At 36.8% G+C, this 14,284-nt stretch overlaps 2 protein-coding genes across 3 annotated transcripts; both read left to right on the top strand.

The window, feature by feature from the left end:
* Window positions 1–364: 364 nt before the first annotated feature.
* On the top strand, window positions 365–2,665 carry si:dkey-42p14.3 (EF-hand calcium-binding domain-containing protein 10). The gene is made up of 4 exons (XM_044357485.1): window positions 365–544; window positions 1,349–1,513; window positions 2,262–2,352; window positions 2,462–2,665. Exons 1-4 carry the CDS (start codon window positions 433–435, stop codon window positions 2,505–2,507), a joined length of 414 nt encoding a protein of 137 aa, XP_044213420.1. The 5' UTR covers window positions 365–432; the 3' UTR covers window positions 2,508–2,665.
* A 1,578-nt stretch (window positions 2,666–4,243) lies between these two features.
* Window positions 4,244–12,130, top strand: samm50 (SAMM50 sorting and assembly machinery component). 2 transcript variants are annotated; one of them, XM_044357484.1, is made up of 15 exons: window positions 4,244–4,401; window positions 6,381–6,491; window positions 6,839–6,940; window positions 7,028–7,115; window positions 7,299–7,405; window positions 7,709–7,839; window positions 8,210–8,297; window positions 9,084–9,212; window positions 9,420–9,491; window positions 9,585–9,671; window positions 9,926–9,996; window positions 10,155–10,222; window positions 10,315–10,461; window positions 11,323–11,464; window positions 11,954–12,130. In XM_044357484.1, the coding sequence occupies exons 1-15, from the start codon at window positions 4,381–4,383 to the stop codon at window positions 11,997–11,999; spliced, it is 1,410 nt and encodes a 469-aa protein (XP_044213419.1). In that variant the 5' UTR covers window positions 4,244–4,380; the 3' UTR covers window positions 12,000–12,130. The 2 variants fall into 2 exon arrangements, with proteins under 2 accessions (XP_044213419.1, XP_044213418.1); XM_044357483.1 differs by having other exon boundaries at window positions 10,306–10,461.
* The last annotated feature ends 2,154 nt before the right edge of the window (window positions 12,131–14,284 follow it).

Here is a 14,284-nt window from a genome sequence, read left to right as displayed (position 1 = left end):
GCATCAAATTCCCTCTTTGTGTATCCCTGTCGAGCTGCAGTGGAAGTGTAGTAACAAAAAGAGGGACTTTGGCACTAAAAAGACTAACACTGAAAGATATCTACTTGATTTGACCATGGATGTATTGGATTTGACTCATTTTGGACGGCTGAAGCTTGTGTGAAAGAGGTTTTCCTCGCTGTACTTGTTCCTTTATTTCATAAACACATTTTTGCACAGAAGGAGGACTGAGGATTTTTCATCATTTACGTTGTAAGTGCATTATGAAGTGTCAACTGTGTCAATATTGGGCATTTGACTCTTGTTTCAAGACGGACTTGAAAAATTGTGCACCTCTCCTGTGTGTGTTTGTGCGTGTGTGTTTGTGTGTGCGCGCGTGCTTTCACCGTTGGATGTTGGCGTATCATAGCAACCAATTTAAACAAGAGTGTAATGGAAAAGATGGCGACGCAGCGAGAGAAGGAAGCCGACGATTATCTTAAGAAACACAAAATTCTCGAGCTCATGGAAAATCTGACCAGCATGCTCTTCTTTCACAGACCTGGTTAGCTTATTTCATTTCCGTTATAGACACAACATCCTGTGCTGAAGGCTGAAAAAAGCAAAGTTTTTGCAAAAACTAGCAAGCTAGCTCTAGTTATAACTCACATGCTACAGATAATGGAAACTCCATAACAAGAAATGTGCTTAGTTTTTCAGTCACAAATGAGGTAAACCTATAAAATTACTGTATTTATGTTGGATTATGACTCCTGATGCTGGAAGACACCAAAGATTAGTTGAGCTATTCCTAATAACAGTCTTTCCTCTGGACATGAAGTGTTGATATTCTCTATAAAGACAAAGTGTACATTTTATTCTGTGGATATTGTTATTCTAAATCATATTATTTTTGTTGTTGTAAACTTTTCCTAAACAGTTTAGTAATTTAGTTACAAGACACGGTCACTTTTAAAAAAAAATCTGTTTTAAAACAACAGTCAGGTGTCCATATGAGCAGTGAAAGAGGTTTTCCTCGCTGTACTTATTCTTCTTGTTCATAGTGGCTATAAAAGATCCTCTTCAAATGCACTGTCAATGTAAGTGATGGGGGCCAAAATCCACTATGTGGAAATGCATTTAAAAGTTTATATGAGGCTTCAGCAGTCTGAGTTAGTCATATCAAGTGAACAGGAGGGATGATTAAAGCAAGAAAAACCTGTTCCAATGTTTATTTCCTCCTGACTGACTTGAAAAATTGTGAACACATCCCTTAAGCTTATATAACCTAAAAGACAATATGTGCACCATAGTAACCGTGATTTATCTGCATATTAATGGATTCACTCATTGTTTCTCTTTCATTCAGAGAATCCTAGAAAGTTTCTTGTTGAGCAGCTGGAGCAGCTGAAGATGTCTCAGCAGAGTGGTGTGAGAGGGCCAAGTCTGTTCAACAACTCCAACCTGGACACAGCCTTTGGGATACTTGACCCGACTAATCAAAAATACATCACTTTTGCACAATACAAGCAGGGTGAGTATAGTACATGGCTTTCTTGGGTAGAGGGACTGATACTCCACATACACTCAATGAAAATTAAAAAAAATCCTAACCACTTAAAATACACATTTATTTTTCAGGCATTTATTCAGTCTCTCTCTATTACAATTAAAAACCATTTTTATAATAATGCACAAGTAGTAACCTGTTTATCCATTCATTCATCACATGTAAGTGCATCTAATATACCCAACTATCATATATTTTTTCAGAACTATGACACTGTGGACTAAAATAAATACTCACAGTGACAAGAGTTGTACCCAAAAGCAGAACTCAGACACACAAATGTTTCCACAGTTCAAAAAAGGTTGTTTATTGTAGACTTTTTGTGAGGATGGTTTGGGGAGTGGGCTGCAGCAGCTGGAGAGCAGGACAGGCAGCAGAGCAGGTAACTGAACCAGGGTTGTCGGCAGACGCTGGGCAGACTGTGTGCAGGTTCCAGAGCTGGAGCTTGTAGACATGACGGTGAGCTGGGTAGGGCAGGAGAACAGGAAGACAGGCAGAGGTGAACCTGACGCACATGCAAACAATAGTTAAGCTTAGTATCAAAAAAACAACACGAGAATACTTAGGCAAGGATGCTAGAAGGAACTGGAAGGCCACGCCCAGCACACACACACACAAATGCAGAGAGAGACAAACTGGAGACAAACAGGAAACAGAAGGGATGGGAGAGGCAGAGCAGATACTCTAACACACAGAGCCTTTTTCTCCACAGCTCTGACCACACTGGGCATAAAAGACATTAATGAATGTCCTGAGGGTGTAAATGAAGACAGGATATCCCATGAGACGTTCAAAACAGAAGCGTAAGAACAGCTTGTATAATGTAAACAGCATGACCAAAGCTAATATTCACCAGCATGTTGAAATTCAGCATATTATGAAGGTAATTTTTGTCTAATTTTGTCGTTGCAGGGTTCAAGGCCTCCAGAGATGCTCAGCAACATATAAACAACCTTGAATTTATGTTTGATGTTTTCTTCCATTCAGCTGATATGTTATTTATTCCATGATAAAATTTGCTGATATGCTTTCTTTCTGTAGAGCTGTGTTTTGTAAAATGAGCACATTTTTGTAGAATTTTTGCTAATAAACTGCTCATTTTCATCTGTTTCCTGATTCAGACAATTTCATTTTCAGAAAGTATTCACCAGCCTTTTCCACAGGCAACATTTGTATGTTGTAGTGAAAATTATTCTAAAAAACTGGAGGTTACTATTCCTCAAGAAATGTGATGAATGATGTGATGTGTTGAGAGCTAACAGAACAACAGGTGCAATGCATCTTTGCTTTGTATTCCAGTTTTAAAAGGCAATTTGAAAGCCTAAAACATAAACATGATTATGGACAATATGTATAATAGTGTTAATCATAGTGATTACTCTCGTAAATATAAAATGTTCTACTACAATATACTGTGTGTTGTATTCCCTCATCCTGTAGTAGATATCAGGTGGAAGGTCTGGTCTGTTGTGAACTGCTCTATATTTAATCAGAGTTGATTATTTTTATGTTGTAGTTTGTAGTGTCTTTCATGTCTTTTCTACTTGCAGGTGCCTTTCATGTTGAGACATTTTATGAGTTTTATGTCTCCATGTTGTATGTTCAGGGTTTTGTCCCTTGTGGTCAAAACATTCAAGTCTTTTTTTTGCTTCAGCCACACTCAGTGGTCTAAAAGATGTTTTCATTATGTACTGGGTTCACTTCAACACAGATGTGTGGAATTATTACTTATCGGTTCGGGTTTAATGTGTGTCAAAACACCTTGATGAAGGAAAGTGTGCAGATAAACGTTGGTGTATTTATAACATATCAGCCCATATTCATTAAAGGCTTTTTATTTTTAATCATCCACCTGAGAGCCTGGAATTGAATTTTTATGCCACAAGCCACCATGAATGAGGGCATTTTTTTTCCCTCTTTAAGACAGTAGGAATAGTTTTGTGTCTGTGTCTTCCTTCATATGAAAGCTAAAAGCTCTTCTAAAAAACTCAGCTTTTTAATAAAAAAAAAAAATCTGCATAGGAACAATCTGAATACAAAACTCAGCTTTTAATTTTATTTAATAGATTTTTTTATTTAATTTTTTTTACAAAAACATTATTATTATTAGTGGCAGCAGTTGTATATGATGGTAACAAATGTAATAACATAATATAATTAATATAGTAATATAATTTAATATAGTAGTAATATATGTTTATTTATATTCTGTTTAATGTATCTTTGTTATTTATTTATTTTTTATTGGACATATTGGTACAAAGACAAGAGCTAACAATCCTGTACACACAACAACAATACATAGCTTACAACTACAAAAACCAAATAACAAAACAACAGAACATTTTTACAAAAAACAAAACAAAAACACACACACACTCGAAGAAATACCACCAGCTGCATACATAAAAAAGACTTAACAGGGCAAACAAAAAACAGACAAAACCAGTAAAGTAAATAACTCCATTTCCCATTTTAAACGTCAATCAGCAGCTTAAAAACTGAATTATCAAAAATGGGAAAAAATATATAAATAAAATAAAGTAGCTTGTAATTTAAAAATAATACTTCAAGGGTATGAAATCAGTGTAATTTATCTTTATTATTATTATTATTATTATCATTATTATTATTATTATTTTTGCACCGTTGGGGCGTTGAACGCGCACCAGTAGTGGGCGTGGTCAGACTCAGGAAGTGACATCGCAGCAGCCTCCTTATACGGAGCTCCTTCGCCTTTCTCCGGTTACTTGTAGGTTAAATCAGTTTCTGTTTCTTTCCACTAAAGGTTTCTCGCATATTTACCGGGACAGCGCCCTGCGGAGCTCAGCATGGGCACCGTCCATGCCCGGGTAAGGAAAAGTGCGCTAGACGTGTCAGCTAGGACTTTAACCTCTCTGTGTGTTCAGTGAGTTGTGTGACTGTGCTGCAAGAAAAGGCCCAAACATACTGTACATGCAACTAGGTTCAGGCTGTCAAGCTCTGTGAGAAGATACTGAATGAATATCCCTGCCAAATGTGGCCGTTTTTAACTCTATAACTAACCGTGGAGACTCTGTGTCTGCTGTGTGTAATTAGATGCTCTTAATGCCTCCACTCCCTTCAGTCAGCGTGTTTACTGCACTCTTACTACTTAGTGTTGTTAATACCATTGTGCTAATTGGTTATTCCTGTCCCTTCATCTTGGACAAGGCTTTTAGAGATACTGAGGTCATATATGGAGCTCAGAAACTGACAAAATGTTGTAAAATGATATCAGATAAGTCAAAAATATAGCTGAATGCATGGACAAATGTTGCTGCTTGTTGTTATTGTTCAATGGTTAAAATGGAGTATAAAAAGACAGAAAGCTTCATACTTTTCCTTTAACCTTCAGTTAGTTGGTTAAAGGAGTGGTTCACAGCTTTTCAAGTCTGTCTTAAAGGAATACTCAGGTTCCCTAATGAATGTTGAAATAGTTTTTTCTTGCTGTAATCATTCCTCCTGTTTATACTGACCATTTGAAGATCCCCTCATAATGTATTCACAATGAAAGTGATGGGGGACAAAATCCACAGTCCTTCTTCTGTACAAAAATGTATTAAAACGTTTATCTGAAGATGATATGAAGCTTCAGCTGTCCAAATTAGTCAAATTAAGTAGATATCTTTCAACGTTACAGTCTTCTTAGTGCCAAAGTCCCTCTTTTTGTTATTATACTTCCGCTGCAGCTCCACAGGGAAACACTGTCCGAGGAAATGCAAAGAGGGAATCTGATGCTAAAGAGACTGTAAATGTAAATGTGTTGATATGACTAACTCAGACTGCTGAAGGGATCATTTAACAGCCAGTATGAACAGGAGGGACGATTACAGTGAGGAAAACCTCTTTCAGTGTTTATATGGACACCTGACTGTTGTTTTAAGACAGACTTGAAAAATCAAGAACCTGTCCATATAGCTATAAGCAAAAGCAAAAAGCTTTTTGTGTTTTCCTTTGCCACCAATCAATTGATAAAAATGAATTAATACTTAAAGTATTGTATTCTTCTATTTATCTTTTACTAGCTCATTTTATTTTTCAATTCCTTCATTTTCCTATTTTTTGGTCTCAACACAAATTTAATTATTTATATTTTTTCCTGCATGACGTTTCTCATTTTTGTCAGCATAGCTTCCATTTTCCTAATGTTCATATGATAATGAAATAGGCGTGTCACCCGCCAAATGTTAAAGTTTTACTACAACATTTTATTAATACATTCAACAGCTCAATTATATTTTCTTTTTATCTGCATATATTATGGTGTGACAGAAAGCAACTATTTTGATAAGTCATTCATCATATAACCTATTTTACCAACCAAAAATGTCAACTGGTTTAAGCTTCTCCTGCTGGTCAGAAAAAAACAAGACATTTGATGATGTCATCTTAGACCAAATGACAAATTCATTATTCAAGAAAGTAATTGGCAGATTCATTGGTTGTAAAAATAATCATTAATTGCAGCCCTAATCTGCTGCCAGTCATGTATCCGTGATGGAGAATAGTACATTCCTTTCAGTTTTATTTTACTTACTGCATTTATACCTTTAAAAACAATTTTCGTGAACAAAAAAAAGTTATAATCAGCCTAAAAAACACGTGTAATATGTGTTTGTCCTCTTTATGTCATTATTAACCCCCCAAATTTTCTGAAATATTTCCAAAAACATGACCTCAGTGTCCTCAGTGGTGTCAACGGCTCTTATCTCGTAGTCCCTTAAGTTTTAATGAATTCACCATGCTGTTTTATCTGAAGTGTGCTCTTTGATTGTGATTAGTTTTTCCTCTCTCCTATTTTGTGTTTCAGAGCCTGGACCCTCTGCCCATGCAGGGGCCTGAGCTGGGAGTTCACGCTGATGACATCGAGGCTCCAGACATTGAGCAGGAGCCAAAGCAAGAAGTTCTTGAAAACAAGGATGTAAGATCTGTGTTGTTTCACATAGTAATTACACAAAGACTCTCACTAGATTACATTAATCTTGCACCTGTCTCCACATTCCCCACTATGGATTAAGGGGGATTCCTAGTCTCATATCAATATCATATTTAACATTTTCAATTCAATTTAAAATAAATGTTTTTTAATTTAATATTGGAGGAAAAAAAGCACAAACTGAAAAGGTAGCCAATTGTAGCTTTACTGGCATAAAAGTTGTCACACTTTTATAGACAGAGAAAACTGTCATAATATTTTTGTAATATTTTTTTCCTTTTAAAATAATGTTTTTTACATTCTTGACGTGCTTTGTGTCTCCTGATTTCCAGGTTGTAGTCCAACAAGTGCACATAGACGGGCTCGGAAGAACCAAAGAGGACCTGTTGACTTATGAAATCGCAGACGTTTTCCGGGCAAAAAATTTAATTGATGTATGTGCATGTAAACACAGACATACAAATACACTACAAGTACCTGTTATGACTGACATTAACATAAGGCTCACTGTGCTGTTTAAGGTAATGAAAAGGTCCCATGAAGCCCGACAGAAGCTGCTGCGTCTTGGTATCTTCAGAAAAGTTGAAGTTGTTATCGACACCTCACGAGGTACTTTCTATCACTGCACCGTTTAGAAACATAACTTTCTTATGATTATACATAGGCTCTTTGTAAATAATCATGCAAATTAGGATGATTCATTTTCTGTTTTGAACCATGATCATCACATGAGATATGTGTCGCTGTTTTAAACAAATGATTTTGATTAAATGTCTGTCGTCTATTCCTAAGGTGAGGATGCTCTTCCTAACGGCCTCGACGTGACCTTTGAGGTCACTGAGCTGAGACGGATGACGGGCAGCTACAACACCATGGTTGGAAACAATGAAGGAAGCATGGTGAGCGCCAGGACGGCTCAATGCAACATAAACTTTTAGACAGGCTACATACTGTTTTGGATGTTTTGGATCTTCTCACAGTGTCATTCTGGCCTCAGTACACTGGCTTACCAATTTCTGTCTGTAAAGATAATTTCCAGTTTTGCAGCATTGTTGTAATTTTAGTGGTATATTTTATTGTGATAAAGGTATTAAACCTTGACTTAAATCTGTTCATGTTTTTGTTAGTTTATTAATTTGGTTGCAACTTAATGCAGAATGAATCTAAAGAAAATTACCTCACTTTTTTTGCTTAAATTACAGGTACTGGGCATGAAGTTACCTAATGTATTTGGTCGGGCAGAGAAAATGACCTTCCAGTTCTCTTACGGCACCAAAGAGACATCCTACGGCCTGTCCTTCTTCAAACCCCAACCGGGACACTTTGAACGAAAGTAAGATTTGTATGACTTCATAAAAAATATCTTGAGATTTAATCGCCTAACCTTGAATTATTCCTTTGCTATATAAGTTCAGAATAATAACCATCCATATGTTACATGAATACATGAATGTTGATATAAAATATTTCATTAGGATTGCATTAATCTGTTTAATTACTGCCCTCTCTGGCATGGTGGTTGTGGGGGGACATTACATTTACATTTACCTTACATTTGGTACTTGAGCTTTAGATTTGGATCCATCAGTTAGGAGGTTAATGCTTGACTAATTTATGCAGTAACTATAGACAGACATATTGTGTAATCACAAAGGAATCCTAGCGGGGGATTGACGTTTCTTCTTTTCCGTTTTCACTTTCAGTGTCACAATCAACATGTACAATGTAACAGGTCAGTTTCCATGGAGTTCACTGAGAGAGACGGATCGAGGCATCTCTGGAGAGCTGAGCGTAAATATTTATTCCTATTCGTGTGCCTATTTGTTCACCTTTCGTGCAATTAAAATGTTGTTTTAATTCTTAAATATGCTGTTTCAATTATATTCTGACATTAGTGACAAAATGAACTGAAGAGAAAGCATGAAAATGTTCTGATAGGGACCTTGAAGTCCAGTTTTTGGCTGGAGGAGGGCCCCTAAAGTACAAAGAGTTTGGGCTTCCTTTTAGACTAATTGTCCTTATTGTAATTACAATCAACAATCATTCATGGAGAAATCCACAGTGAAAGAGGTGTTACTAATGGAAGTCTTTCCCAGAACTTAACAGAGCCTCTCATGTTGTGAGGAGAGTTGCTATGTCACAAACATTTTGGTTGCTATATGCTCATTTGATGCATGAGATCCATACAAGCAAAATTGGTGCCCTATTACTAGATATTATAAATGTGTCACAGCCTAACAGTAGTTTAAATTTCTACAGTTTTATCTGTTAACTACCACATAGAAAGTCTTCATTATATTTTGAAAGTTATAATAGTTGGAGGTGCCTGTTCTCAGGAAGTTGACAAACTCTTGACAACTGCTAATCAAGGTTAAGAGAAAGCAGGAACAGCAAAAGCAAATTCTTCATCTCCAAATAGAGTCATAGAGTGCAATGAACATCCCATACTGATGATATACCACAGTGTAAGAATCTGAAGGTGGAACACAAAATGAGTCCTCATCAACCATACTCACAGTTCCTCATGTGTTGGATTGTACTTTGTTTAACACGTCTGCTGTTGTCATCTACCCACAGTTCCCTCTGTGGAAGACCAACCAAACCCTGAAGTGGGAGGGGGTGTGGAGAGAGCTGGGTTGTCTGGCTCGCACCGCCTCTTTTGCCGTCCGGGAGGAAAGCGGCCATTCTCTCAAATCATCCCTTTCGGTATTTGCCATATATTTCACATTGGAGAATTTACCTCAGGCTTTGAATTAGCTGTGATGTTTCACAAAGCTGTGTATAATCAGTGGGTTCATGCCAAAACTACTCTTCAGTGCTTAATTCAGGGTTTCTAAATATTTTTCTTGACAACATTGTGTGACTTGTAGAGGTTAGTGAATGGTGGATTTTAATGATGTTGAATTTCTTCAGCATGCCATGGTCATCGACACCAGAAACTCCTCCATTCTTCCCAAGAAAGGTGGCCTTTTGAAGATCCATCAGGTTTGTTGTTGATCACTTAGCCTCATAAGCTATTTGAAGACAATATGACTGATCTTGTGGACCTGGTTGATGGTTTGTGTTGTGGTTGTGTAGGAGCTTGCTGGTTACACTGGTGGAGATGCCAGTTTCCTGAAGGAGGACTTTGAGATCCAGCTGAACAAAACACTCTTCTGGGACTCGGTGAGATTGTGCATTTTACATTTTAGCAATTTAGACAATGATATCATTGAAAGTCACTGAACACAGCACATGTATAAGATTATTTATGTAGAACATTTAAGGACTATGTAAAGAATGAACGTTTTTGTTCAACCAGCCTATGAAAGATAAGAAAACCAACTGTCTAACAAACTAATTTCCCCAAAACATGGTGTATTTCTTCACTGCATACATTTTGATTTACTTGAGTAAAATCTCTTGACTGTCTCTACCAGGTCCTTTCTGCCTCACTGTGGGGCGGTTTGCTCCTGCCCATTGGTGAGAAGCCAACAAGCATAGCAGACAGGTAGAGAAATCCAGTTTACCTTTTATCAACTAGATCAAGACGGCCTCTAAAATGTTGCTGCCTAGTTGTCTGTCTAGAGCTGCGAGCTACACCCATACAAATATCAGTTATCTACTTTGTCAACCCATATGTGTTGTGTTTTTGTGTCCACCTTCTAGGTTCTACCTGGGCGGCCCCACAAGTATCAGAGGATTCAGTATGTACAGTATGGGCCCACAGAGTGAAGGTGAGACATTAACTTGACTGAGTCGTTTGGTAACAAGACAAGAGTTTGATGGTTAATTGAAACCTTGTGTGCTGGGATTACTGGTATGGCAGGTGACTACCTGGGAGGAGAGGCCTACTGGGCTGGAGGCCTTCATCTCTACACTCCTCTACCCTTCAGACCAGGCAAGGGGGGCTTTGGTGACCTCTTCCGAACACACTTCTTCCTCAATGCCGGGAACCTTTGTAACCTCAACTATGGTGAGTAGTTGAAAACAGAATAAGTAGCCATGTAATGACAGTCAAGAGTTCATCTATGGAAGCAAATCATGCTATAATAATTTACATTATATCGGCAACTGGATACCAAAATTTCAAATGTAATCACTACTGAATACTCAATGTTGAGATTTAAATACCACAGAATTTATTGCACTGAAATATTTGACTTTGAAAAGCATCTTTCTCGATTAATTTGGTCTGAAATTCTCAATAGTCACTTTCAAGTTGTGCAATTTCATAAACTTAATTTTCAGTATATATTTATTTTAGAGTTCTCAAATTCAGATAGAAAATTCACGTGCCTAATATTCAAAAGTTGCTCTATTTCCATAAGCTGCAAGGTCTTGTGGCCTGATCGCGTTTCCTTGGTGTCCCTTCTGTTCAGATCTGAATTTTACATCTTGAATTTTAGTATCTTAACTTGACCGAGTGTAGAGTTTTTGACTTGACTTAAATTTTTAGATTATTATTGAAATAGACCAACTTGTACCTTTTTTTTTTTTTTAATAGAATTTGAGAACCCTAAAAGAAATATATTCTGTAAATAAAGTTTTTGAAAATGCACAATTTGAAAGTGACTATTGAGAATTTCAACATTAAGTATTCAGTAGTGATTCAATTTCACATTTTTGGTATTCAGTTGCTGATTTAATTCAAATTTTAAACATTTGGTAAGGATTTGCTTCCATTTTCATGTTTTATTGACCAGACCTTGACATGTAATGTATGTCCAAATTCAGTTGAGTGGGATTGGGTCAGTCAGACTTTCTATCAGACTTAAATGTGGTTCAGATTTTGGATATTGGGTCAACTTGTTTTCTGCCTGGTTCTTTTGCTCAGGGGAGGGGCCACAAGCACATTTGAAGAAACTGGCAGAGTGCATCCGCTGGTCTTATGGACTGGGCGTCGTGCTGCGTTTGGGTAACATTGCCAGACTGGAGCTTAATTACTGCATTCCCATGGGAGTCCAGAGTGGCGACAGGTAGAGTTTGCTCTCACACCTAATCTGCTTGGTGTGGTTTATATAAAGTCTGGTGTGTTGCTCATTAAACTGGTTCATTTAGACTGGTGGTAATGCTGCCAATCAAACACAGTTTTAGACCAAACAATCACATTTAGTTCACCAGAAATACATCATGCAGTGTCACTTAAATTAGTTTAGTTGTGTGACCTGAGGGCCTATGTGTTAGGAATTATTTTATTTTAACTAGCTATTTTCAAGGCAAATAGAGTAAATATTGACCAATGTTAAAACCTTTCTTTATCACAGCTGGAAAACAAATCCTTCCAAAATAAACAAAAGCTTATTCAGTACAGTAATGTAGCACATTGTTCACACATTCCTCACACGTGTTCACTCTTTCAAAAGGTACACAGTCATTGTGAGCTTCCACTTCCAATGCACTTGAAATAATCAGATTATTTGTTTGTTTTGATAATGATTTTAATTGATTTTCATCTCTCCTTTCAGGATATGTGATGGGGTCCAGTTTGGAGCAGGAATCAGATTCCTGTGAAACTGCAGTTCTTAGATCTGGAGCTTCCTTGTGTTTCAACATGAGTTTTATGCCAGAAACATAAAGGGGAAAGTGGTTGTACAGAATTGTTTGTGGCGACTAATTAGTTCAATAAAAGTGTTTGCACTGACTTTTCATTTTGATGTTTATTTTTTCTTGTTATTTGCTGTTAGAGGTTGACAGAGATGTAATTTAACTCATATTGAAATATACTGTACTCTTAGTCAGATTTTTCTGAAGTCATATTACCGTGTATAGAGTACAGTATGTCAAGTGAAGGTGAAGTTATTCATCAGTATTTTCAGTGAACCTGAGTCAGCCACAAGGTGGAGACAAATAGCCACCAATGATATAGATACAAACACAACAGTTAACTTTGTATCTGCTGAATAAGCAAAGCTCTGACACAAGTATTGTTGTTGGAAACTGTTACAGTTTTTCATATATGTTACATATATGAAAAAAGTACATCTTACCAAAAATAAGTGGTACATTCTCGCGGCTGTAGACCTCCACGGTCCCCAAAAAACCCTGGCTAGGTTCACTGTGTGTCAGTTGCTTTTTGGTAATTTGATTACTTGGAAATGTGTTTGGGAATTTGTAGCACTAAAAGTACAATATCAACTGGATCAATCATGTCAATCAAGTGGCCCCATGTAAAAATCTAGCTCTAAAGCATTTTTAAATTAAGTTTATAATGTGCTCATATGGTGCATTTTCAGTTTAAAAAAAAAAAAAAAAAAGCTGTGTTTCATCAACCTTCCATAAACTGATATACAGAAAACTTGGGACCTGGTAGTATAGGAGTACTGGTTGGTTTCTTGGTCTCTGTGCAAAATATACTGAAGCTGCCGTCTAGTGTGCTGGACTTGATGGGAACTTGGAGGCCGTAACATTATAACATGGGATTTATGACTGGTTACACTGCATTACAGTTCAAACTTTATTCGAATTTCATATACAAGCACTTATGCCCATGAGGATAAAACCATGAAACCGAGAGTGAGAAACCTGCGGAAACAGTTTTTTACATTTGACATGAGCTCTTTCAGTTGGCTGTTGAGGATATCTGAATTTATCACTTGGTTACTGTATCTAAGTCTCAGTGAGAAATGACCCAAAAGAAACACAATTTTAGTGTTTTCTGGAGTCCCACTCCACTCGATAATATGTTCTTGTTCCTACAGTTGGATGTTTGAGCTTCACTGTGCAGAGTGAGTTTGAGACTAGAAGGCTGTTTTCACATTTTTCTGCTGAAGGGGGAAAGTTTCTCTGTGCTCATTGAAAATCTGAGTTAAACACATGTACCTAAAGCATGATTTGTGACATCGCAACTACTTTAGAAGATAAGCCTTGTCCAATATTCAACTTACAACTTAAGTGTGATGTGGAAACTTGAAGCCTCCAGTGCACAAATGATGAGAATGGACTCATCAGTGAAGTAGGAGACACCTTGTATCCGGCAGTTGAACTTCTGAAACGAACAATATTTGCATATTCATAGATTCGAATTAGAAGAGAATTGGAGGAAGTAGATGTCCGTTTAAGGATTTTAAAGTGGTAATTATACTTTTTTGTGAAAAAAAACATATCAGACACGCATTATTATTCCACGCAGAGTATTTTTATATGTCTTAATACATGTCTGGAGGGGATCTTTAAACATTTGACTGTCTCTTCCTAAACAGCGATAAAGGGAAACATCTTTTTGGTGGCAGTGATGCACTAATTTACTTTTGATAATGTTTTGAGTGAGTGACGGCCTTTTGCGAGACAATTGAAGTGTTTATGCTGTTCTGTATACATTTATGTCCTGATTGTACTTCTCCAATGTTATGAGAATTACAACAGTGATTCACACTGGTGGAAAGTAACTAAGTGCATTTACTCAAGTACTGTACTTAAGTACAATTTTGAGGTACTTGTCCTTTACTTTAGTATTTCCATTTGATGCTACTTTATACCTCCACTTCTCTACATTTCAGGGGGAAATATTGTACTTTCTACTCCACTACATTTATTTGACAGCTTTAGTTACTTTTCAGATAAGGATTTGACACAATGGAAAATATAACAAGCTTTTAAAATACAACACATTGTTAAAGATGAAACCAGTGGTTTCCAACCTTTTTGGCCCTTTTGACATCTTACAAAAAGCAGTGTGTAGTCTGGGTCACATTTCAGATGTCTATGAGAAATAGTGATTTTTCCCTCTAAACTTCTCACATGGTTTCATTTCAAAACTGAAAACAGATTTGTGTATCAGAACTTTTTTTTCTTCTTTC

This window comes from Thunnus albacares, chromosome 7, assembly GCF_914725855.1.
Source record: "Thunnus albacares chromosome 7, fThuAlb1.1, whole genome shotgun sequence".
In the NCBI taxonomy this organism is placed as follows: Eukaryota; Metazoa; Chordata; class Actinopteri; order Scombriformes; family Scombridae; genus Thunnus; species Thunnus albacares.
The sequence above is the reverse complement of the archived record's forward strand: the minus strand, read 5'-3'. Positions and strand labels throughout refer to the sequence as shown.

Coding starts and splice junctions, on each gene's coding strand:
- si:dkey-42p14.3 (XM_044357485.1), top strand. CDS start 433: ATGGAAAAGATGGCGACGCAGCGAGAGAAGGAAGCCGACGATTATCTT. Junction 545..1,348: donor GCTCTTCTTTCACAGACCTG/GTTAGCTTATTT, acceptor TCTTTCATTCAG/AGAATCCTAGAAAGTTTCTT. Junction 2,353..2,461: donor GAGACGTTCAAAACAGAAGC/GTAAGAACAGCT, acceptor TTGTCGTTGCAG/GGTTCAAGGCCTCCAGAGAT.
- samm50 (XM_044357483.1), top strand. CDS start 4,381: ATGGGCACCGTCCATGCCCGG. Junction 6,941..7,027: donor GGGCAAAAAATTTAATTGAT/GTATGTGCATGT, acceptor GTGCTGTTTAAG/GTAATGAAAAGGTCCCATGA. Junction 9,213..9,419: donor CTCTCAAATCATCCCTTTCG/GTATTTGCCATA, acceptor GAATTTCTTCAG/CATGCCATGGTCATCGACAC.